Here is a 26,314-nt window from a genome sequence, read left to right on the forward strand (position 1 = left end):
AGGGGTGTTACTCTGGGCGAGAGGCACATTATCTGGGGTGGGAGGCGTGTTACCCTTGGCGAGAGGCCCATTATGTGGGTGGGAGGGGTGTTAATCTGCACGAGCGGCACATTATGAGGGGTGGGGAGGGGTGTTACCCTGTGCGAGAGGCACACTATGTGGGGTGGGAGGGGTGTTTCCTTAGGCAAGGGGCACATTATGTGGGGTGGTAGGGGTGTTACTCTGGACAAGGGGCACATTATGTGGGGTGAGAGGCGTGTTACCTTACGCGAGAAGCACATTTTGTGGGGTGGGAGGCGTGTTACTCTTGGCGAGAGGCCCATTATGTGGGTGGGAGGGGTGTTACTCTGCACGAGAGTCACATTATGTGGGGTGGGAAGGGGTTTTACCCTGGACGAGAGGCGCATTATGAGGAGTGGGGAGGGGTGTTACCCTGGGCGAGAGGCACATTATGTGGGGTGGGAGGGGTGTTACTCTGGGCGAGAGGCACATTATGTGGGGTGGCATGGGTGTTACTCTCGGCAAGGGGCACATTATGTGTGGTGGGAGGGGTGTTAATTTGGGCGAGAGACACATTATGTGGGGTGGGATGGGTGTTACTCTGGACGAGAGGCACATTATGTGGAGTGGGAGGGGTGTTACCTTGGGCGAGTGGCATATTATGTGGGGTGGCATGGGTGTTACTCTGGGCAAGGGTCATTATGTATGGTGGGAGGGGTGTTTCCCTGCGCGAGGGTCACTTTATGTGAGGTGGGAGGGGTGTTGCCCTGTGCGAGAGGCACATTATGTGGGGTGGGAGGCGTGTTACCCTGGGCGAGGAACAAATTATGTGGGGTGGGAGGTGTGTTACGCTGGGCAAGAGGCACATTATTTGGGGTGGGAGGGGTGTTACCCTGGGCGAGAGACACATTATGTGGGGTGGGAGGCGTGTTACTCTGGGCGAGAGGTGCATTATGTGGGGTGGGAGGTATGTTACCGTGGGCGAGAGGCACATCATGTGGGGTGGGACTCCTGTTACCTTATGCGAGGGGCACATTATGTGGGGTGGGAGGCGTGTTACTCTCGGCGAGAGCTACATTATGTGGGGTGGGAGGCGTGTTACCCTGGGCGAGAGGCACATTATGTGGGGTCGGAGGTGTGTTACCCTGGGCGAGGAGCACTTTATGTGGGGTGGGAGCGGTGTTGCCCTGGGCGAGGCGTGTTTCACTTTGTTGGGTTTGGAACCTGGGTTTAGGTGAATTGACTGCAGTCATGGAGTATCTGTGAGGTTGGTGTTTTGCTGGAGTCAATAATTGAGCTGCATTTGAATTGTTTCTAATAAAACAGACTCCTTTCCCTTTTCCTACAGGATGCTCAGTGGAATGATATTGATTACATGATTGATTATCGGGATTTCACCTTTGACCCTCAGAACTTTGCCACCCTTCCTCAGATGGTTGCAGACCTGCACTCCCATGGACAACAATATGTCATGATTGTGGTAATTACTAGCAGCCAATGTAACCATCAGAATACCGCGGCAGCATAGTGGAATTTCAGGTTCATATGTTGGTTTACAAGGGGAGCAAGATGCATTACAACACCACCAACTGTGTTCCCTCCGCATCACACACCATCACACACCATCTGACTTGGAACAATATTACTGTCCCTTCCCTGTCAGTGGGTCAAAATTCAGGAATTATGTCCTTAACAGCAGTGTGGATGTGAGACTGTTACCCCCTCAGGTCAGCTGGTGAGACAATAAATGTCAGTAACAACCATGACCCAAAAAATATTTGATAAAATTAGTACCCTTCACCCAGAAACAAGAAGCCCCCTGTTGTATTAAATGTTTTAAAGGCTAATCACACCCTTTAGATTGTAAGGAGATGCCAACTGTTACCATGATATTGATCCTACGTTTATGATTTCATAGAGAATTCCAAAAGTTTAACTCTGAGTTAAAAATATTTCTATTCATCATGGACCTAAGTGGCATCCCTCTTGATTTTAAATTGAACCCCCTCATTTTAGACTCTCCAACTAGGGGAAATATCTCATCTGTGTATCCCATAAGTATTTTGTAAATGTCAATGAGATCACCTCTCAGTTTTGGAGAATGCAGTCCCAGTTTGCCCAGTTTCTCTTCATCTGACAGTCCCACCATTCCAGGATTGAGTCTGGTGGACCTTTGCTATTTTCCCTGTATGTCAACATCTGAGATAAGGAGACCAAAACTGCACAAATTGCTTCCAGTGTGGTCTGTTCAGTTGAAGAAAGGCTTCACTACTCATAGAATCTCTACAGTGTGGAAGCAGGCCATTTGCCCCATCGAGTCCACACTGACCCACTGAAGAGTATCGCACCCAGACCCAACCCCATACCGTTTCCCTGTCCGTCTGCACTTCCTATGACTGATCCACCTAGCTTACACATCCATGGACACTATGGGCAATTTAGCATGGCCAATCCACCTAACTTGCACATCTTTGGAATATGGGAGTAAACCAGAGCACCCAGAAGAAACCCACACAAACACACAGAGAAGTGCAAACTCCACACAGGCCAGAATTGAACCTGGGATCCTGGTGCTGTGAAGCAGAAGTGCTAACCACTGATCTACTGTGCCTTCCCTCATTGATTCAAATCAACTTGCAATAAAATGTGACATCACATTAGCTTCCGAATAGCTTGTTGCCCATCTATGCATTTGTTTTCTGTGGTATTTTGCAGGACCCAGGAATCAGCAGTGTCCAGCCACCAGGTTCGTACTGGCCATATGACGAAGGTCTAAAGCAAGGAGTTTTCATCAACTATATGTCTGGAAGCCCTCTGATCGGAAAGGTATAGGTGCTTTAAACAGCCTGTATGGTTACTAAATATTGGAATAGTCATTACATTGTAGGTCAGTGTCTATCAAGACAAGTCATCCTGCAAGCTTTTATCTACAGATGCCTTCGATTTATTTCCAAGGATATACTATCGAAGAATTGCTGGCATCACATTCTGAGTGTTGGATGTGTACTTGGGTTCTTTTGAGTTAGATTTACCACAGTACATGGAGGCCGGAGAATGGGGTCAAGGATGGTCCTAAAATTATTATTCATCAAAATTGCTGAACTGAAAAGAAAGATCTCCCCTAATAATTCAACGGTTAAATGTATTTCTACTGTGGTTCAATCAAAGAATGTGTCGCAATGGTATCTGTATTCCTTAGAGTTATGGATTTCAAATAATTATATTGGGGAGTAGGGTAGGAGGAGCATTTCAACAGCCAGGAAAAGTAATGGCCTATTTGTCCAGTTTACACTGCCAGAGTTAACTTATTTGAAGGCTGGGGATATGGTGGTGGGGCACTGTACAGGAGGGAGAGTCAAGCCATTGGGTGGTCTTGGAGTCCCTACCTGTTGATAGGTGGAAATAGAATGGAGGCCTTCCCTCAATGCCTCATTGGCAGACTCCTAAATGATTGGAATTGGGACTCATCTACAAATCCCCTGACCAGGGAGAGAATTTTTCTTTGTGTGCTGTATCCTGGCCAAGCTGTGTTTGTTGTCCATCTCTAGTTAACCCAAAGAACTATCTATGTAGTGTGGAATTGGGTGAGAGGAGGTAGCAGGTTAAGCTCCCTGAAGGGTATCAGTGAACCGGTTTGCGTTTTTAATAATCCAGCAGTGTTTGCGGTCATTTATATAATGATTGAGGGGGCGGCACGGTGGCACTGCTGCCTCACAGCGCCGGAGACCCGGGTTCAATTCCCGCCTCAGGCGACTGTCTGTGTGGAGTTGGCACATTTCTTCCACAGTCTAAAAATGTGCAGGTCAGGTGAATTGGCCGTGCTAAATTGCCCGTAGTGTTAGGTGAAGGGGTAAATGTTGGGGAACAGGTCTGGGTGTGTTGCGCTTCGGCGGGTCAGTGCGGACTTGTTGGGCCGAAGGGCCTGTTTCCACACTGTAAGTAATCTAATCTAATCTAATCTAAATCCCTCATTGCTTGAAAGTAATTTTGGGGCCAGGATTTCCAAGAGTTGAATGCTGTTTAAAACAAATTCCTCCTGGAGACAGAGGAAGAATAATCCCAATTGGAATTGTTTTAAATGTATCTTTACCAGATAGACACTTGGATTTAATAAGATCTTCTCTGTTATGTTATGGGATGCAGGTTTGGCCTGGATTGACAGCATTCCCTGACTTCACAAATCCCAACACGCACCAGTGGTGGTTTAAGAATTTGCTGCAGTTTCACAAAGCTGTGCCCTTTGATGGGCTCTGGATTGTAAGTGCCATTTTTATAAACAGACCATTCAGCCCCTTGGATTTGTTTTTTCATTAAGCTAAAGCATGGCTGATCTGCATCATAACTCTCTTCACTTAGCTTTGTTCCATATCAGTTATAACTTCACTCAACAAAATCAATCACTCTTACCTTTGAAAGTTTAAATTAATCTCCAGTGCCTATAGCCTTCTGAGGGAAAGAGTGTGAAATTTCTTCCTTTGTCATAAAGGTGCTTCCTGACTTTGCTCTTCAATAGCTTAGCTCGTATTTTAAGATTGTTACTTTTTTTTTCTTGAATCCCTGACTGGGGAGAGAATTTTTCTCTGTGTGCTATATCCTGGCCAAGCTGTGTTTGTTGTCCATCTCTAGTTAACCCAAAGAACTATCTATGTAGTGTGAGGAGGTAGCAGGTTAAGCTCCCTGAAGGGTATCAGTGAACCGGTTTGGGTTTTTAATAATCCAGCAGTGTTTATATAATGATTGAGGTTATGGACAGTGATAGTTCAAAGGCAGACTGTCTTCTTCACCCTGTCACTGACACCTTCTCAACGAACTGAGTCAGTTCTACTCCCTCTGTGCAGGAGGGAAAACTGCTGGAACTGATGCAATGTCAATTTGAATGTGGTCACTGGTGATTGGGCTATGATGCTATCCCAAACTAAACAATCTCCCGATGTTCACCTTTCATTCATGTAACACACTAATGTGGTAAAATATCCCAAGACATTTCATGGGATTGTTATCAAACAAAATGTCGCACTGAACAACATACAGTGGTTTTTTAAGGCAGAAAGTTCAGTCATTGAATCAGATTTTAAGCAGCATTTTAAAAGAATGATGAGATGTAGAGAGATTAAATGATTATCAAAGGGAATTGCAGATCTTCGAGTTAGAGCAATTAAAGTCATGGTCACCAATGGTGCAGAGCTGATGAAGAGCTTCTGCTCGAAATGTCGACTGTCCTGCTCCTTGGACGCTGCCTGACTGGCTATGCTTTTCCAGCATCACACTTTTTGTTGCAGAGGCAAAAGGCCAAAGGAGGGCTGAGGATTGCAGGGTTGGAGGCTGGAACAAAGCTATGGAGGAGCAAGAGCATGCTAAAACACACACACAAACTCTTCAAATGTACAATTGAAGGCTGCAGACACGGTGGGAGATGTGGTCCTTCCACTCTGTTACCCAGTGTCTGCTAACAAATACAAGAATGAAAAGAAATCCAATGTTCAGACAGGGGCCTTGCTTTATTTTGTAATTTGAACAGGAAAAGGTTCGTGACTATTTAGTGCCATTCTCCCCTCTGCAAATCTAAGGTCAAATACAGAGCAGAACAGTCCTTTTATGTCATATAATGATGCCAATATCATCCTTTTGCCATTTCTTGTCCTCTAACTGCAACAGATTATTTTCATTTTTATATAGAAATTATAGCCAAAGACCATCTGATCCCCCAAGGGGACTATGCAAGTATCCTGCTTCACATGAACCTCTTACCATTTTATTTTCTCTTATCCAATCAATATATCCTTCTATTTTCTTCTTGCATGTGCCTATTTAGGTCCCTTAAACCCATCAATGCTGTTCACTTGAGCAACTCCAACAAAGACATTTCTATTGGGCTTATTAGTGACTACCTTATGTCTATGGCATTAGGTTTGGATTCAGGCAAAGTTAAATAATTTTTCCTGTGACAACCCTGTCATCGTTTTAAAGGCTTCTTTCAAACTTCTCATTGCTCAACTTTCTTTTTTCTTCCTTCTGGCCTGGTCAGTCTTTCCTGATAAATATAACTCTTCAGTTCTGAAACTATATTGTCGATCACTTTTGTAAATTCTCCGTTGTCCTTCTATTGTTTTTTGTAATAGCAAACCTGAAATCTGTTTAATATGAATTCTAAGACTTTTCAATTTTATTCAATCTTTCATGTTAACCTTATCTTAATTTTTTTAACACCCATCATTCTGGAATCTTCTAGGATATGAATGAGCCCTCAAACTTTGTGGATGGATCGCAGGCTGGTTGTCCTTCGAATGAACTTGAAAATCCACCATACGTCCCAGGTGATAAATGAGTCACTGGTGTGAATAGAGAGAGAAATAGGAGAGGGATATCACATAATTCCATGTAATCTAAAAAATTGGATATCACAATATTCACTCTGAACTAGAATCTAAATAATTTTAGTGTGGACGTTGTCAGTAATTTACATTTCTAAAGTTAATCGACATGAACGATGAAAATTCCAGTAGTGATTGTGAGAGTCAGCAATGACAGAGAGAGTCTGGAGAGAACAGCAGGCGGGAGAGTCAGTAGTGAAGCAACGAGTGCAAAGCACAGAAGCAAGCCATGAGTCGGGGGAGAGAATCCTGGGGCAGGGGATTGATCTCGAGTGAGGGTAGAATTCTTTGTGAGGGAGTGAGTCAGGAATGAGGAGAATCTCCCTGGTAAGGGGAACATCAGTACTAAGGGTGAGAGATGACCATGAAGGAGAGAGTCAAGAGCGAGGGCATGTTTCTTGTCTACTGTTTGTAACTTGTCCCCATTTTGGACTTTTCTCTGACAGGAGTACTAGGTGGCACTTTACGCAGTCAAACTATTTGTGCCTCGGCAAAACAGAGTGCAACAACACACTATAATGTACACAGTCTATACGGGCTCATGGAGGCCAAAGCCTCTGCGAGGTGAGTAAACTTTCACACAATCCACAGAGGTCAGTATTAGTCCTTTGGGAATCTCATTGAACAAGTTGTTGTACCATTGTTCCCTTCTTTCCCACACCACATTGTGAACATGTGGTTTGGCAGTGAGAGTGTGGGAGGGAAGAACTTAGTGAATCTGTCTACCAACTGTGAGAGTTGTCTTTCAGAGTAAATCACTGCCTTGAGGAGTAGCCTGTAGATTTACCATAGCTATCCAGAAAACTCGGCAAGTCGCATTACATTTGACAATGGTGGGTTTTATAGTGCTTTCTGAAAGACCACTGGACTGAGGGTAGTGAAGAGAAGAGACGATATGTTGACCTCCCTATTTCCTGCATGTCTTGGAAGAATGCGGTAGGTTACTGAGGATTATTGTCTGACACAATTTGCTGTGGGACACCAAACACACTGAATATTGCAGTCATTACATTGCATTAGTGAATCTTTGATTTGACTCACAAAAAGGGAGTTTAATGAAATAGCCAGTCACCAGAATGCATTTGCGTCCTTGGACATGGAAAACATCCATGGCACAGAAGGAACCTTGTATTGGATGAGAGGCGAACGTGATTGTTGAGGATGCTGGAATTGATATGTTTCACATGACCTGATTGCTTGATTGATGTCCTTAATGCCGGGTGAAAAAAATGGATTCACGTGCCAATCTCTTGGTCTTTTCTGCAGCCAGGGGACCTATATGCATTTGGTCTAGCATATCTAGATAAAGAACTTGAAAAATAACCACTTGTTTGCCTTTGTAGATTACATTCTTAGACAGTTCTAGTCTGCCTCTGAGTGTTTGGAATGTTTATATCAGCCTCAGAGACCTACTGGCTGCATTGAGGCTACTTGCTGATTATCATAATTTTGAATTGTACACAGCTGGTGAATCTGCTCTGATCACTGTGACCAACCAAATGTAATCAAAGTAAAGACTATCTTCTAACTCCAGTTCAGTAATATCATCTTCTAGCTCTCAAATATCTTTGTTGTTAGCAGGTTTGGAACTTGGCTAAGAGCATTGGAAGTAGTCATTTGGGATTATCTAAACTGTACCCCTGGATCTTAACAAGTTGTTGTTGCTGTAGAGGTGCACTGTGACGGCTTTTGACAGATCAGTTCTAACGGTTTACCGAATCGGTACATATGAAACAGTTGTGTTCCAAAAGCCAGATTAAGAGTTTCTCTTTCAGTGTTGGGATTGTGTAACTAGGCTGTGATAGCACCTTAGGAACAAACCCAATAGGGCTGCTGTCCTGTAATAACCAATGTTCTGAGGCCTATCTGAGTTCCATCTACTTCCATTGTGGTAAGCTCCAAGAGATCGTAATTTTGCAGAATACGTGGCTGAAACTGGCTGAATCTTTGAGAGATTAGAGAATATGCTGGTGATCTTCCTGCAGAGTGCTTTTTGCAGAGAGGATTCTGCACATTGGTTGTAAAATTTGAAATATATGAAGATAAAAAGTTAAAGAACCTGAAGCACCTTTGTAAATCATCTTTATCTTGTGTAGTTATCTTCTGTATGTCTGCTATTTTGGTAGTATGAGGTCTAATGCAAGTTAACAAATAGTTTGAACTGAGGAAATTAGTTTGGTCACATTTATTTGACATTTCTTACTATTGAAAGCAAGAAATGGTTTCTTGTCACTGTCATGAGCTCTGTGTTATACTCATGTTTAGTTTTTCCATGGACTGCAATGTTATCTGTGACAATGCTGCTCCTTTAACAAGGTTATGGTGTCCTTGGATTTTTTGTTTCAGAGATGTTGTAAAAGGTACCGACTCCAAAAAGTCTTAAGTTGAAGGGTTTTAGGACCAATTAGATGATTGCTAACAGATCCTGCCTCACGCAGAAGGCTTTAAAGCTTTTCAAAAAAGGGGAGTGGTCAGTTCTCCCAGCTCAGCTTATCTCTGGTTTGGTTTAGTCTGGCTTTTCACTGAAAGCATTCAGGCAGTTTTGAAGTTGCTGGCCCCAAAGAAGCAGATCCAGGTTGATCCTCCTCTCTCTCTGACATTTCTCCTGTGAGACCCTGTGTTTGATTTTACCTTTTGTGCAAAGGGGTGTTTATGTGGATTGTTGCAAGTATTTGGAACAGCATCATTAAGTTGGTGTAATCCGTTGGGTCTTCAGATACGTTACGTTATTGGTTATTCTGTTCTCTTTTGTTTGGGTTATATTTGGTATATTCTGTTTTATCTTAAACTAAATGGTTTGACCAGCTACACCTCTCCTGGAATATCTGCTTTACATCTGCTTAAGACAATGTTAGGGTCTGGGCTACATTCTTGAAATGTGTTGAGGGGGGTCTGGCCCTGTCATAACACATCTGCAATGTAGAAACAACCTGATAGATTCTCAGTGATATGATCCATATATTGGCAGAAAATAACCTGCCTGATGGTGTAAAGACCACTCCTACCTTTAGAACTGTGGACTAAAGTACAGGAAAAGACATTGCTTTAAATCATGGAAGTTGTGCCATAAGGTATTTGCAGTTTTAAAATTAGTCACAGGAACAGTTCAGGAGCTGTATACACAACATAAATTTATTTGAATGTTTGTATTGCATTCAGAGAAGTTTTGCCCAAAAATAGTACTCCAATTATTTTTTTCAGTTGACTAGTTTGAGAGATCAGGAAAACTCAGCATAGTAACAGCTTCTTCCTTGGTTTCTGGGCAAGTGGCAGCAGCCTTGTACATGGATAATAGAGGAAAAACTTCTAGCCTGTAAAGAGATAGCATTTGAATCTCCTTCTCTCCATTCTGTGTGGAGAAGTAACAGGAAAATTTCTGAAAACTGTTATTACCCATTATTTCCCTATAAACCTCGTTGTCTGCAAATCCACTATTGAAAGGAAAAGGGATATGAAAGAGTGAGAGTCAGTAAACCAAAACCCTTATGTCCTCATCAAAGAGTTGAAAGAAAATTGAAAGATGTCTGTGATCCTCGCTGGTGGCAGAACGGTGCTTCACCTCTGTTATTTTCCCCTTCTCACTTATATTATTTGTACCCTGTTTGTCTGTGTGCCTCTTTGCATGTGCTTGGGAATTTTAAAAAGGAGTTTAATTTATGAAGTTATAAATTTGCAATTCATGCTTCTTTCTTGCCATTGGTTAAAAACTGTTTGATTACAATAAATATTATTCTCTTGTTAACAAAAAACCTGGTGGCCATAGTAATCTAACCGGAATTAGACAGTTGAATAGAATTAGGTAGTTTGGGGGTTTAATCAAACTTCATATTTGTGATGACTCTGGGAATAGAACAGTTTATTCCAACACACTGCCCTCGTGAGGAGTGACCACAGATAATCCAGTTGGTAATCTGAGGAAACCATATCTATGAGGAAGTGTTCCAAATGTTGTAATTTCATGTGACTCTGGATAAAGAGATATGGACCAATTTCTAGACATGGCACTAAGCTTGGAAAATTGCTTGGCACCTGGGAACTTGGGATTAGGTAATTTCAGGGTAGGCATCTGGGGAATCATGAGGGCCTCCCTTTAATGCGATATTCAGTCATCTCGGATCGAAACATATGCATATAGCATCACCCTTCTTCAGAAACAAATAATAGAGTTGCAGCAGTATGATGTGTGGCTTTGGGAATGATGCTGTTTTGGACCAATCCCAGTTTGAGTCTTGAATATAAACACTGCACTTGTGAGGAGGGTTGATGCTAGTTCGGGCATCGCCTTTGAAATTGCCGATAGCATCTGACCTGTCTGGTTAAAGGATAATCAGTTCATCAATGGACTCAGTATTGCTGGTGCTGCAAATTATGTGTTTGTTAGCCTTTGGGTGGTAATGATATGATATGTAACCATTAATAGAATTGTCTATGTATCAATTATAGTAGTAGGTTTTCTATCTCTACTCCAATGAACTGTATTGACACTGAAACTGGATAATGCTGATGCACAGAATGTCAGACCCATTGTAAGCAGTTATCTTATTGAGTGTGGTCTGCTGTATATTTCCTGAGTCCATCTCTGTAAGATGTGTAAAGGGATGATATTTGCACTTACACCATTGTTGCTCTTAGCACTTATTGCATGTTATCAATTCCTTTTGAGATCGGTGAAGTCTTCAGCTCTACTGTATCCACGCGGTGTGTTCAATTGCCCGTGTGCACAGTCTGATGGAATTCTGTAAGTTTTATTGTTGCAGATGCACCTTGAACTTCAGTGACGTGTTTGTGTGCTGTAGCTGGAACTTTGGAAATGACCTTGACATCGTTCCATGCTTTACTCTTCTTCACGTGCTGCTGTGCAACATTGTGTTATACTTTGGATTTCTTGCAGAGTTTAGCTTAATGTCATCTGATAGAATAAAGCTTGTGGATATGATTAAATACTGGAGACTGTTCTGGCATGTGAGACCAATCACATTTCATATAAGATTTGGATGTTTTACTGAACCTGTGGATGGCTTCAGTAGTTGTTGTAGAATCTAGTTCCTGAAGATGTTGCTGGCCTGTGACAATTGCATAGAACACGTGCCCTTCTTCTAACAGTGCAGCGATGTTTTATTCTTTGCATTTGTCAAGAAGTGTCACTTTGTACGATTTAACGGCTGTAGAGGCAGTGATCAGTTCCACAAGCATTTCAGCTGACTTACTTTGGCTGAAAACACTTACCATACCTTTTGTGTCGATCCCTGACTGTGAATTAGTTGACTGTTTCTTATGACTGTTGTTGGTATGACATGACATCAAGCCTGGGTGAACTAGTCTTGAATGACTGACTGAAGATGCACTTGGGTTAAAACTACAATACCAAGTATGAGTCTCTTTAACTGACTTTTCTCATTGGGATGCAATCTATGCAATAGCACAATAACGTTGTATGGACAGGATCTATCAGAGGCTGTCTTCTGTCTGTCAGAAGCTGACAATCATTGCAAGGCTTTCAGTCTGTGCAGAGCCAGTGGTATGTATGACATTTTACTTCTGTCCAGGGTGGTCGACCTGTGTGGGGATAACATTGCAGGATCTTCGGTCTTTGTGGTGCCTGCAATTATCAAAGGACCTGCAGTCAGCATGGGAGGAATACAGTCACTGCAAAACTTGTGGTCAGTCAGTTTCAGACCTGGGCTCAGTGTGATAGTGTGGGGCCAGTGTTCTGAGCATTTCCTGTGATCTCTATGGGGCCCGCAGTAGGTTCGTGGGTCTGCAATCAGTGCGGCAAAACATCTGGACGTGGTGGGGTCTGTCGTCTCTGATAGTAAAGTGGTCAGGGTGGGGCCATTGGCTAGTGTGAGATATGTGGTCAATGAGCCCTGATCAGAGTGGGATTGCTGTTTGTGTGGTACCTGCAATTTTTGCAGTGTGGGTAAGGTCTTGTGGTTAGTGGGTCCATTGTGGTTAGTAAAGGGACTCTGGTAACTCCTAGTAATTGTAAAAATCATAATCAACTAATATTTACAGCATGTTAATTGGCTGAAATCTTTCTTTTTCTTTGTTCCAGTGCTTTAGTTAAAATCCGTAAGAAACGTCCATTTGTAATTTCCCGATCAACATTCCCAAGTCAAGGCAGGTATTCTGGACACTGGCTGGGAGACAACGAGAGTAAATGGAAGGACATGCACTTTTCAATTGCAGGTACTGAGTGGCCCCTTTTTGTGTGTGTGTGTGTGTTTTTTGCTTGCGTGTGTGTGCACGCATGCGTATGGTTGCATGTAGGAATAGGCCCTCCCAACTAGCATTGTGGTTGGACCTACACCACATGGACTGCAGTGTTTCAGAAAGATGTCTCACTACCAAACTTCACAAAGTGATGACCATTGAATGCTGCCCTATTTGTCAGCTGATGTATACCAGGAATGAATAAATAAAAAGACAATAATGGAAAATGAGTATACACAAAGGATGTGTTGTGTGTGTGTTTGAATGAGTGTGCATATATTTTAAAAGTTGTACATGAATTTATGTGTGTACACACATTTTATATATGTTAATGAATATTTATGTTCATATCTCACTCAATCATTCCTGTACTGTCTAATAATTGGCTCCCAGACTGACAATGTCTGAATTTTATAGTTCTCATACTTGTGTTCAAATCCAAAGGCTGTGGCCTTTACCCCAGCTCCCAATTGAACATTCTCAATTTTAATTGCTCTACATTTCATGACCGTGCCTCAGCTGCCTGGAATTCTATCCCTAAATTTCTCTCTCTCTCTTTCTCTCTTTCTCTCTCTCTCTCTCTCTCTCTCTCTCTCTCTCTCTCTCTCTCTCTCTCTCAAGAAGTTCCATAAAAACTACTTTTTTGAACAGCTAGTCCTCATATCACCTTACATGACGAGGTAACATTGTGTTTTATTTCAGATCATCAGCATCTGCATTTTTTGCATTTGTCTACCCCCTCTGTATTCTGCAGGCATCCTGAACTTCAATATGTTTGGCATTCCTCTTGTGGGAGCAGATATTTGTGGATTTAGGGGGAGTACCACTGAGGAATTGTGTATCAGATGGATGCAACTTGGTGCTTTCTACCCATTCTCCCGAAACCACAATACAGAAAAGGAGAAGGTACTGAGAAAGTTTGCAGGATTTAGAAAATATGTTTATGTTTTATTGTTTTATATATAGGATGCAGACTAAGATACTGCAGAAAGAGGTAGCCATCATTTAAAAGTACCTTTCATAACTTCAGGATATTCTGCAGGCAGTAAAGTACTTCAGAAGAGTGTTACTGCCAGAAACATACCAGCTTGTTTTTGGACTGCAAAGACCTACAACAATGAATTAAATTATCAGATAATTTGTTTTTGAGATGTTGTTTGAGGAATACTGATTGATCAGATCAAAAGGGAGACCTCCTCTGCTGTTCTTCTGCAGAGTGCTGTGAGATCTTTGACATCTATCTGAGAAATGGATGGCTCCTTAATTTAGTGGCCCGTCCAAAAGATGGGACCTCTAATTGAACAGTGCTCCCTGAGATTCAGATTTATCATAGCATTGTTCTTAGGAGCAAGAATTCAACTGATGCCTTTGCTATTAGAGAGAGAGAGCTTTCCTTATTCTTCTAGAAGACTGGAGCCTCCCCAAATCTCCACTGTCCCTGATCAGAGTGCAATCTAGCCACAATCACAGTCTAGGGTCTCTTTTTCTATTGAAGGTTATGGGCAGAGGAACTACTATTCCAAAGAGTCTGGAGTCCTCTTGCAGCAAACCAACTTGAGTGTTTAATGAGCATACCGTCCAACAGAGAACATGATTGTAAGTGGAAAGAAATTTGAGGATGGCATTTTGCTCTAATTCGAACTCCTTTCGGCAGGATAGTGTCTAGCTTAGCCAAGCGACGGTTCTGAAATCAGACCCTCGTGAAAGTTAGGAGGAACGAATGACCTTGAACTTGATGGTGCTCTGCATTGCTCCCCTGCCTCTTGTTAGTACTAAAGAGGACTGATAAATGCTTGGATTGATTAGAGCACAGGAGGACACCATTCATCCTTTAGCATTGTTACTCTGCTAGAGCAGGCTAACATATTTCCACTTCTCACCCTCTTCCTACAGCCCTGAAGATGTTTTCTCCTCAGATAATTTCAAAAGGGAATTGAAAAACCACGCCGTACACCCATAAGCCGAGGACATTTATATAGATCAAAAACTTAATGTTTCACATTTTAATATAGTGAATGTTCAAAAGTGAATTTCTTTTCTGAAATGATGTCTTTGGTTCTCCAGGCTCAGGACCCTCTGGCTTTCAGTGAATCCGCTCAGGACGCAATGAAGCGTACTCTCTTTATCCGCAACTCGCTGCTGCCATACCTCTACACACTTTTCCATCACTCACATGTTTTCGGAGAAACAGTTGCCAGAGCCATTCTTTTTGAGTAAGTTGTTGTTTATTGTTTTGCAATGATCCCACTTGGTGACAATAAAGGATATTCTATTTGATAAACTGCACCCAGATGGTGTCTCACCTGCTAATGTATTCGCTGACTCCCACAGATTCTCAGACTGGTTACACCAATATCAGTCCATGTTTTAATGTTTATCCATTATTGTCTGGTGCTCTGAAGGTTGCTTTGGCTTGAATCTACCCACTGCCTGACCTTTCCATCCAGATTTCTGCTTGGTGCAAAGTGGGCATGTTATTCCTACAAACAGCAGCTAATGGGGCCAGGTCATAAACTAAACCAGGGGTGGGGAACCTGCGGCCTTAAGGCCACATGCCGCCTTCTAGGCCATTATGTGTGGCCTTTTGAATGAAGTCAAATTTTGCAGAACAAATCTTTTATTTTTTATTAATATGTTTTTTTCGTCCTTTATTATTTTAATTTTAATCTTAAAATGAATGTATTTAAAATACCAGAGAGTTAACTTTAGAATTAACTTTTTTTTTCATTTTTTATAGCTAGTTAGTACATAGTAGTTAGATTTTTACAAAATAATGTGAATTTTGAAGAATATATAATTGAAGTTTCTTGGATGCGGCCTTATTAGATTACAACTAATATAATGCGGCCTTCCAACATGAAAAGGTTCCCCACCTCTGAACTAAACCTCTAACCTCTCAGTTCAAATGTACGTTCTGCTTGTTTTCCCAGTGATTATGGATAAAATTCCCAATTTGACCATCTTTGAACACTGTTCCTCACTGGTTGTGTCCTAATGCAGCAGAAATTGATTTTGTTTAGTTTGGAGAATGAGATAGTATTTTTGTAGGCAGAGGGAGGGTGTAGATGAGGTGGAATTTATTTGTGGAGAATTTTTTGCTGGGTGTTGTATTGAAGTTACCCTTATTCCTTTACAATTCAGGTTTCCTGAAGATCGAAACACCTACTCCATCGACAAACAGTTTCTATTGGGTAGCAGCCTCCTCGTTAGCCCAGTGTTAGAGCCGGGGGCAGTCACTGTGATGGCATACTTCCCTCAAGGAGTTTGGTATGACTTTTACACAGTAAGTAGGGGTTTTCAGTCAATCAATAAGTGATGAGAAGATACAATGTGCTGGTGAAGAAATGTGTTTTGATGACAGGCTGTGGACTGGACAGTGACTTAATCACAGAGCTTGATCCTGTCCTTCTCTACATTAGGGTTATGGAGTCATAGAGAGGTACAGCACGGAAACAGACCTTTCAGTCCAACTTATCCATGCTGACCAGATATCCCAACCCAATCTAGTCCCACCTGCCAGCACCCGGCCCATATCCCTCCAAACCCTTCCTATTCATATACCCATCCAAATGCCTCTTAAATGTTGCAATTTTACTAGCCTCCACCACGTCCTGTGGCAGCTCATTCCATACACGCACACCCTCTGCGTGAAAAAGTTTCCCCTTAGGTCTCTTTTATATTTTTTCCCCTCTCACCCGAAACCTATGCCCTCTAGTTCTGAACTTTCCCACCCCAGGGAAAAGACCTTGTCTGTTTATCCTATCCAGGGTTGCCAACCCTGCTGGGACCTGTCTTTGAGTTTTTGTCACAAAACCCCATGTCTGCATCTGGCTACACAATTTCCCATTTATTGATAATTTGGCTATTAAACAGAATTATTTATGGAGAATGGATTGTAATGTTCCTCTGATTCATATTATCCTGTTTATTGCTCACAACAGTATTCTGGAAGGTCAGACCTAGATAGAAGCCTTTGAAATTGTGAATAGGTTGGACAGGGTAGATACGGAGAAGATGTTTTTGTTTGTGAAATAAAAAAGATAGTCACTAATAAATTCAATTGTGTCATTGCGGTGCAGAAGGAAGCTATTGGATCCACTGAGTCCATGCCAGTTCTTTGTGGAGCAAGTTAAATACTCCCAATCTCTGATCTAACTCTGCAGATTTGCAAGTTCCTTTCCCTCAATTATCCATCCATCCAGTTTCTATCTGAAGTCTCTTTCTGTTCCACTGTAGGCTCTCTTTTCCAGGGATGAGAGAAAGAGACGGATTGATGGAAGTGCAAGTGGATGGGACAGCTTTTAGTGGTGCTGCAGGTGGTGGAAAGGATTTGAGGTTTTCTGTCGGAGTGAGGGCATTCAGGGCTGATGCAGGAGATTGTGGTGTGGGGTGATGAGAGTGAGTGAAGGGAGGATATTTCAGGAAATAATGAGCGTGACAGACTGCTGTTGGGAGTTGTTACAGTAGAAGAGATAGAGCAAGTGTGAGATTGCAGAATGTGGCCCTTTCCCTGTGTTACATAAAGGCAGACAATCGAATCTAATCAGCCTCCCTACCTTACTATTTGCAACACAGTAAAATTAAAACTAAAAACCTTCAAAGATCCTAAAACTTGACCCCAATGATTCCTCAACAGAGTCTAGGAATAAAGAGTATTAGACACCAGGTTTGTGGTTAAAATAATACTGTAACTTTAGTAGAGCAAGCAATATGGTAATCTAAGTAATGTCTGTGATGTAAATCCAATAACCTTTGTTTACAGACCCCGCTCTCTCTCTCAAACGACATGATGTGGAGGAGCCAGTGTTGGACTGGGGTGGACAAAGTTAAAAATCACACAACACCAGGTTATCCTGATCAGGTGAAGGGAGCAATGCTGCAAAAGCTAGTCCTTCCAAATAAACCTGTTTGCCCATCACCTGGTGTAGTGTGATTTTTAACTTTCTCAAAAGACAGACAGACAAACAAATACAGTTAAGAGATACCTTAAGAGAAAGGAAACATAACAAAACTAACCAAATTACTTGAGCAGTCTCCTAGATGTGTTGCTTCACAGGTTTGCAGGATAGTCTCTTGATTGATTTTCTGAAGGTATTGATCAATGCCACCTTTTCCAGTTCACTAATGAAGTCAGTGATATGTAGTTTCTATTCTCTGGCAACACGACGCCTGGAGGAAGAGCGCCTCATCTTCCATCTAGGAACCCTCCAACCACAAGGGATGAATGCAGATTTCTCCAGCTTCCTCATTTCCCCTCCCCCCCCACCTTATCTCAGTCCCAACCCTTGGACTCAGCACCGCCTTCTTGACCTGCAATCTTCTTCCCAACCTCTCCGCCCCCACCCACTCTCCGGCCTATCACCCTCACCTTAACTTCCTTCCACCTATCGCATTCCCAACACCCCTCCCCCAAGTCCCTCCTCCCTACCTTTTATCTTAACCTGCTTGGCACACCCTCCTCATTCCTGAAGAAGGGCTTATGTCCGAAACGTCGATTCTCCTGCTCCTTGGATGCTGCCTGACCTGCTGCGCTTTTCCAGCAACACATTTTTCAGCTCTGATCTCCAGCATCTGCAGTCCTCACTTTCTCCTAGTTTATTCTCTGAATGTCCAATAAATGATAATAAGAGGTGAGGCAGCTTTCAAATATTCATACAGTAGCACCAATGACCAAACTCCTCCTCTCAGAATCCCCCAGTTCAAAGCAATTCAGAAAGCTGTGGTCCTCTCCTAGTTTCATCATGTTCGCTTCCAGACTTGTTGGCACTAATTCCCTGATACTTGCCTAGTTCATGTCTGCTATCTGGTGAAGCACATGCCCTCAGAAGGCAAAGAGTCAATAGAGTTCTTTGATCAAGAACCAGCCTTCAATTAACTTGCTCCTTGGCATCAAAAGCAAATAAGAGCTTTTTTTTAACAGAAGCTGCTGTTCACAGTCCAAATGATACCTTTTTAGCTCTTAGAGTATAGTTCACAGCTCCAAACTAGAAACTGGTTTAAAAAGTAAGAAAAGTAATGAAAAATCAGTGATGATTCTAACACCTTAGCACAACAGACAATATAATTGAACCTGTCATGGTAGTACTGGCTATTCCTCCACATCATTGAAATGTTACTGGCCTGGATGGTGACGTCTGACCAAGCTGCCAGGGGCAAACATCCTTTGCAAGTCCTCCAGAAAATGGATGCCTCTGCTTTGCCAGGACCTTGACCAGGGCCTCCAAGTATCTGTTGGAGAATTGCAGTGCCATCTTCCCCTTTCAGACATCTTCAGAAAACGTCCTTAATCAAACGGGCATCTTCAGAATGCCAGTGCTTGTCCAGGCGCATAGCAGCCTTTCAAAGATAGCACGGACACCCAGGAATATTAGTCTTTTCACAGATATCCACTGAGTGGTGAGTTGTTCCAGGAATGGCGTGTGTTAAGTGGATGGAGTCGGACTTGAGTGACACCATAGAAGAAGATAGTTAATGAGGTGCATTTAGTTGGATACAGTGAGAAACCTCACTCAGTCTCACGGAGAGAATCCCTCCCAAAAAACTCAACGAAACTAAAGATTCAGCCCAAGAATCCAGTTTCGCTGCCATTTCTCTCTTCCTTATTACAAACTCCAAAATTCTAAAATTCTCTAAATCCTAAGAATTACAACAAATCTTTGGCAGTATTATAAGCCTCCTCCCTAGCTGTAATGCTACCATTCATTTCCCCTGTTAGCCATGGCTCTGTCACATTCCTATTACCCAACAAGAGAAGAACGTCCTTTGAAAATCAAGCATTAATTCTTTAAACACTGGCCATTTCCGATCTACTGTCAAATTTTTTTTTAATTCCAATCCTCCACAGTCAATTTCCGCCTCATGCCTTCATAATTGTCCTTGTTTAGATTTAAGACCCTCGTTTCAGATTAAACTATACCTTTTCAAACATAGTAGAAAATTTCTTTCAGACTATGGTCACAATTCTCTGACAACAAGATTGTTACTTAGCCCTTTCTTATTGCATGATGTCAGATGTAAAATAACCTGTGCTCTAGTTGATTCCTCAACATATTGCTCTGGAGAACCATCAAAAACATACTTCAGGAATTATTCCTCCATTCCATTGGTATTTATGAGATTACCTGTCTGTGTGTCTATATGTATATATACACACACATGTACACACATATATCTACATTATCACAACTGTTTGGTGGTCTATAAACCATTTCTTCCAATATTTGTTGACCCTTGCTGTTTCTTAACTCCACCTAAACAGGTTTCACTCCTGTTCTTTTGATGAAAGAACCTTACTCACAAATATGCCCTGTACACTGATCGCATCCCTGATTACAAGCACTACCTCAGCTCTTTTGCTTTTTCACCTAACCACCCTAAATGTTGACTATTCCTAAATATTCAGTTCTGAACCTTGGACACCCAATAGCCATGTCTTCATAATAGCAATTAAATTATACTTACACTCATGCCATCCATTCATCTATATTGTTGCAAATGTTGAGTGTGTTCAGGTAGAGTGCTTTCAATTCTGCCATTTTAACACTGTTCTGTACTTTGACCCTGGTTGTTTTGAGGTTATTTCTACTGCCTTCACTTTCATTGGCAGCTTTTCTGTTTCCTGTAACCGGCTTTATTTTTATTCTATCCAAATTCCCCGAGCAAATCTCCCTGCAAGGAGAGTTTCCTGCATCCTCTAACATGCATCACACACACTTTCTATTTAAATATACTTTCTATCTATCTTGTCATCCAAGGTGCCCTGCCTTCGAGTTCATTTATCCATTACCCTTGTTGATATGCACCTAGCCAATCCTAAATATCTCTTCCTCAAAGATCTTGTCTTGTTCTGTTCTATTTTCTTTCCTGTCAACGTTTGGTTGAGTTTTAACCTGACTCAATCTCCTCTCATCCCACTGAAGTTATCCCTGTTCTAATTTGGAAATTTTACTTTAGATTTTTCCTTGTTTTTCTCCATTACCAATTGAAACTTTATGGTACTCTGCCAATCACTCTGACCCCCAGAGTTGCCCAGAGACAAGTAGTCCACTCAGCGCAGCTCATTCCCCAGCACAAGATCCAGCAAAATCTCCTTCCTAGGCGTAGAGAACAAACCAGTCAAGGAAGTTCAGAAATCTCTCTCTGTCCTTACTTTCACAATAAGGAATTTGTTGTAATTGTAACAAGATCACCCAGACAGACCTCATCACATATAAGTTCCCTAATTGGGGCTGTTAATCTGGTCCAACCAGGGTGTCTCGGTTGACAGAAATAGACAGAAGTGTTAAGAGATTCTGTTCATTCCGAGAGCCGGCTCTGAGGAAACCGGACCAATGTAAATAAAGGATGACTTGGTGACAAGATACTGGCCTTTGTGGAGTTATTTTATAATTAAATATAAATTACTTTACTCGTGCTGTAGTTAAAATGTGGAAGTGGTTGAAGCCAAAGCTTAGCTGTGTTCGAAAGGAAACTAGTTGAGTAAATGAGAACAGAGGATGTACTATAAAGCTGCAATGACATAGATGGACTGGGAGAAGTCTTGTGCTGTGTATGAACACCAGCATAGCATTACTGGCCTCTGATGCTCAGTTTCTGTGTTGTATGTTCTGTGCATTTCTATAGTCCAGGAATCTTGAAGACAATCCCGAAAGGTTGGTGAATCAACACCATCCACTTGCACAAACTGGGGACACGGTCTAATGATCATGTGCAGGTATTCTGAGTAATGCTAAGAGCAGTTTTGTAATCTGGGCTCATACATTTATTTGGGGATTCTTTACTGAAGCCCTCTCAAATGATACCCTTCAACTAGCTTCACTAAAACACATTATAATTATCAGCTTGTTGTATATATGCCTTCCTCTGCACAGATTGCCTTCTGTGATTCTTACATTTGCAACAATGACTATAATCTGAAATTAACGTCATTGGTTGTGAAGGGCTTTGAGATATGATTGAGGACATCAGTTGTTCTTGTTATTATATTGAAATAACAGCCAAATTGTACACAGCAAGATAATCTGGTTTAAAGTGTTGGTTGAAGGATAAATTTTGGCCTCGTCATTGGCAAAAGAAATTGCTGTGGTCTTCTCTGAGTTAGAGATCATTAAATCTTAAATCTACCTGAAGGGCAAACAAGTTCTCAGTTAATCATCTGTTTAAAAGGCAACATCTCTGACAAATAAACTGTTTGTTTCCACTCATTAATGATACAAAGACTTGGGGGGCACATATTAACATTTTTGGTCAAGTGATGCAGGAGGAATGTGAAGAATAATTTTTTTCTTGATGTAGCAAGTAAGCAGAACAGTGGCTCAGTGTTTAGCACTGCTGCCTCATAGCGCCAGGTACCCTGGTTCAATTCCAGTCTTGGGAAACTGTCTGTGTGGAGTTTGCACATTCTTCCATGTCTCAGTGGGTTTCTTCCCACAGTCCAATGATGTGCAGGTGAGGTGGATTAGCCATGCTAAATTGCCCATAGTGTCCAGGGATGTGTAGGTTCGGTGGATTGGCCATGGGAAGTGTAGGGTTACAGGGATAATGTGGCGGGGTGAGTCTGAGTTGGATGCTCTTCAGAGAGTCAATGTGGAGTTGTTGGGCTGAATGGCCTGCTTCCACACTATAGGGATTCTATGAAGTGGAAATGACCTGGAAGTTGTTGCTTATGGAGGAAAGGGGGAGTATTAATGATTTCAAAAAGAAACTGGGTTGGCTCTTGGGGAAAATAAACTGGTTGTGGGGAGCTTGGAGGGAAATAGCATTGGCCAGACTGACCTACTGAGAGCTGCCAGGGAGTTGGTGGAATGAATAGCTTCCTTCTGCACTGTATTGACTCCATAATCACTCTGCACTTGAGTAGCAACATGGTGTTTGTATTCATTTCTCAGGAGTGTACTTGAACCCATGCCCTCTGTCATGGAGGTGACAGCTCCACTGACTGACCCACAACAGGCACAGTCTTTCTTCCTAGGGACAGTCTTTTCAACATCATCACCCACTTTCCTCTGCAGTTTGGGTGCTGATATAATGCAATCACATACACAACTGGACAGATATTATGTGGAGTCTCAGTCATTGGCTTCTAGTTCAATGTCTTCTTGTTTACTTTCTCTTTACCAACAGGGTTCAGCCTTCAGTAGCACAGGAGAATATGTCAAACTTTCTGCCCCTCTGGACACCATCAACCTACATCTTCGTGAGGGAGCTATTGTCCCCACACAGGTAATGCGTGGTAACCTGCCACAGAGCTTTCTGGTTCATACTTAGATTTTTTGTTTTTCTTTTTGCAACACATAAGTGCCAGCCAATGATGATCATCAACAAGCATGAATCTGTCTATCTTCCCTTGATATCCAATAGAATTGCCAATACTGGATCCCTCACCATCAACATCCTGTGTTTGCCAATTGACCAGAAACTTAACTGGACCAGATATGCCTTTATAACGTCTACAAGAGTGGGTCAGAGGCTGGGATTTCTCTGGAGAATAACTCACCAGGTGCACAAAAACATTAGCACTCTCAAATTCCCATCAAACTACGCACCACCACAGGGTCAAACCTCTGAGAACATTCTCCCTAACAGTACTGTGGGTGTACCTACACCACATAGATTTCAGTGGTTCAAGAACTCAACTTGTCATCTTCTCCATTACGGAGGAGCGGAACAATGGCTCAGTGCTGCATCACAGTCTCAGGGACCTGGGTTTGATTTGACCCTTGGGTAACTGTATATGTGGAGGTTGCATGTTCTCCCTGTGTCTGCATAGATTTCCTCTGGGTGCTCTGGTTTCCTCCCAAAGTCTGAAGATGCACAGGTTAGATGGATCAGCCATGCTAAATTGCCCATTGAGTCCAGAGATGTACAGGCTAGGTGGATTAGCCATGGAAAATACAGGCTTTCAGTAATAGGGTAGAGAGAGGGTCTGGGTGGGATGTTCTTCAAAGGATCAATGTGGACTCAATGGGCCAAATGGCCTGCTTCCACACTGTCTGAATTCAATGATTCAAACAGCATGGAGGAGCAACAAATGTTGACCTTGGTAGCGACATTCATATCATAGAAATAAATAAAAATAAATTATACCTCTTCCAAATTTCTACCAGGTTTGTCCTTAAATTGAGTCTGATTCTCCAGTGTCAAATTGAAACTCTATTTGGCCTCTCTTGTGCATGTACAAGAACCCACATACTATTTGAAGAAGTACAGGCGTTTTCTGCCTTATGACCTGATAAATATTGTTTCCTCAACCTACATCAGCATAAATAATTAACCACTGGTCTTTATCACATTGTTGTTTGTAATATTCTGCTGTTTTCAAACTGACTGTCACAGTTTTAACATGGAAACAGCGACTGCATTTCATGAGTTACTTAATTACATTGGAAGCTTCTTTGGGACATTTCTAAGATTGAAAGGCAAGAATGAAAACACATGTCCTTTCCTTTCCCTTTCATGATGCTGAAGTCTAATAGCTTTTCATTGGCAGGGAGGAGGCCATTCAGCTGCTCAAATTTGCTCTGCTATTCCATTAGGTTACAGCTGATTTTGTTCTCCAATTGCATATCCCTTCACAGTCCTACTCAACAATGCTTTCACCATCGCATGTTGATGCTCTGCCTCTGTTTCTGAACAGGAACCTGCCACAACCATCTGGGTGAGTAGTGGGAACCCTCTTCACCTGTTGGTGGCTCTTTCCCAGGATGCATCAGCAAAGGGCTACCTCTTCTGGGACGATGGGGAGAGCCTGGATACCTATGAGGGAAACAATTACACTTATGTTGAATTTGCTGTGGACAAGGTATGATCCTGAGCCCAACATTCCCTAAATCAGATATTGGCTGACATTTTATAGAATGCTAATTGATGATATTTCAAACTTATTTTAGGCTGGTTACTTCATCTATTTCTTACACCCCACTCCAGTCCTCTGTTCTCAGAGTTTCAATAACATGTTCATGTCAGTGTTGCATCACCTTGCACATTATCGACATTGAGATATTGACTCTTGTAATACAACATACCCCATAAGCACCATCTTCTCCACCTGTACAGCAGCCAAATACCCTCCTTGAACTGCGATCCAAGATTAGCTTGGAACTTACAACATCTAGTCAATTCTGGAGGGCTTCACATCAGATTCAGTTCATGGCGACTAGTAGATGAATGTGCAAATGATCAAGCCGAGCCCATGAGGGCAGTCCCAGGCTGTGAGCCTAATCCCAGTCCTGATCACCATTCAAAACCCCATTGGACATCTGCACTGGTGGGCAGTAGATAAGGCCTGCATTTTGTTCTGTGGTGTAACTATTTAAGGGTTGACAACTCTAGTTGGCTGTACTCCATGATATGTCATCACATTATCTCCAAATGGTCACACCCTCACCATCCTCCACCTGATATGTCACTCTCCCTTACTCCTGCCCTTCTCATAGACAAATGGGAAGTGAATAGACTCTTCCACTATCCTATTTCATCATGTCAGCTAAACAGTCTGCTTTCCCCATTTCTGATATGTATACAACAATAAACTAAAGTTTTCAAGGAGAATAAAGATTTTTTTTATTGGCCCTCTGACTTTTCTCTTGATTGTTTTCTCACAATAGTGTCCTGGAGATTTGTCTCTAATTTCTGGAACACAGGGTAACCGTTCTTCACACATGAGTTAGGAAAATACATTCGGGGAAAGCTTTTAAAGGCATTCAAGTGTTTTAAAGCAGCCCAGAAGTCTGATATATTTTAGTAAGAAGAACACAGACAGACAATGCAAAATAAAGAGGACAAATCTGAAGCAGGTCCAGGATCAAAAGGACCTGGGGTTTATATGTGCATAAGTCATAAAAATAGGCAGGACCTGGTGAGAGTGCGGTTAATAACCATACTGTCCCTTAGGCTTTAATAATAGGAACATAGAGTATAAGGGCTGGGTGGTTGTGGTGAACTCAGCTGGAGTATTGTGTCTCATTCAGGGTTACAAGGAGAAGCAGGGGAGTGGCATTAAATGACATGCTCATTTTGGAGAGCTGGCACATGCATAGTAGTCTAAATAGTCTCTTTCTGCGCAGTAACATTTCTGTGGTTCTACAAGAAGAGAGATCTGAGTTTTTCACTCGGTATTGCGTCTTATGGCCATGTGTTTTAATAGACAATAATATGATTTCTCAGGTACCCTTTTTACTGGATCGCCATGGTGACCCCTAACTGTCTAAGATTGCATAGGCTTATTGTTTAACCTGACTATCTCCTGAGTGTCGTGTTCTCTGATTGAATCTTTCTTATAATGTTGTATGTTTACACTGTAGAACCAACTGATCTCCAAAGTGGTCCATGTGAACATTGAGGCTACTTACATCAAGGTGAACACCTTAAGTGTCTATGGAGTCACGTTTCGACCATTGAAAGTTATTGTAAATCAGCAGCCAGTTTCCTTTTCCTATTCTTCAAACCAGGTAAGGCCTGATATTCCATAACTTCACCATCAATCATTCCTTTACATCACTGCTCATTTTTCAAAGGTGTGTTGCCTCTGTCACCCCCACCTCAGTTGTCTCCTTCCTCGATATTTTGTCCTCCAGCTATGTTGATCTCTTGCCTCTGATACACATCTGCCAGCCCCACTTTTCCTATCACCATCTTTTTCTCTGGCACCTCATCTCTGTCACCCTGTACCTTTCCATAATCCTTCAACAATCTGCATATTTCCAACTCTAGCCTCCTGTGTCTTGTCCCTT

General features: G+C 42.1%; 1 protein-coding gene across 4 annotated transcripts in view; it reads left to right on the top strand.

Annotated features, from left to right (window-relative positions):
- Nucleotides 1-26,314, top strand: part of gaa2 (alpha glucosidase 2) — an 84,615-nt gene that overhangs the window by 56,605 nt on the left and 1,696 nt on the right. For 3 of the 4 annotated variants that reach the window (XM_043711829.1, XM_043711830.1, XM_043711828.1), the window contains exons 9-20: nt 1,349-1,480; nt 2,716-2,826; nt 4,144-4,257; nt 6,230-6,314; nt 6,818-6,935; nt 12,427-12,560; nt 13,339-13,490; nt 14,649-14,797; nt 15,726-15,867; nt 22,707-22,805; nt 24,220-24,384; nt 25,886-26,032. In XM_043711829.1, coding sequence (XP_043567764.1) covers nt 1,349-1,480; nt 2,716-2,826; nt 4,144-4,257; nt 6,230-6,314; nt 6,818-6,935; nt 12,427-12,560; nt 13,339-13,490; nt 14,649-14,797; nt 15,726-15,867; nt 22,707-22,805; nt 24,220-24,384; nt 25,886-26,032 — 1,548 coding nt within the window. Of the gene's footprint in view, nt 1-1,348; nt 1,481-2,715; nt 2,827-4,143; nt 4,258-6,229; nt 6,315-6,817; nt 6,936-12,426; nt 12,561-13,338; nt 13,491-14,648; nt 14,798-15,725; nt 15,868-22,706; nt 22,806-22,943; nt 23,159-24,219; nt 24,385-25,885; nt 26,033-26,314 lie in introns of those variants that run through there. The other variant, XM_043711831.1, reaches the window with a different exon arrangement.

Source organism: Chiloscyllium plagiosum, chromosome 21 (genome assembly GCF_004010195.1).
Source record: "Chiloscyllium plagiosum isolate BGI_BamShark_2017 chromosome 21, ASM401019v2, whole genome shotgun sequence".
NCBI classification, from domain to species: Eukaryota; Metazoa; Chordata; class Chondrichthyes; order Orectolobiformes; family Hemiscylliidae; genus Chiloscyllium; species Chiloscyllium plagiosum.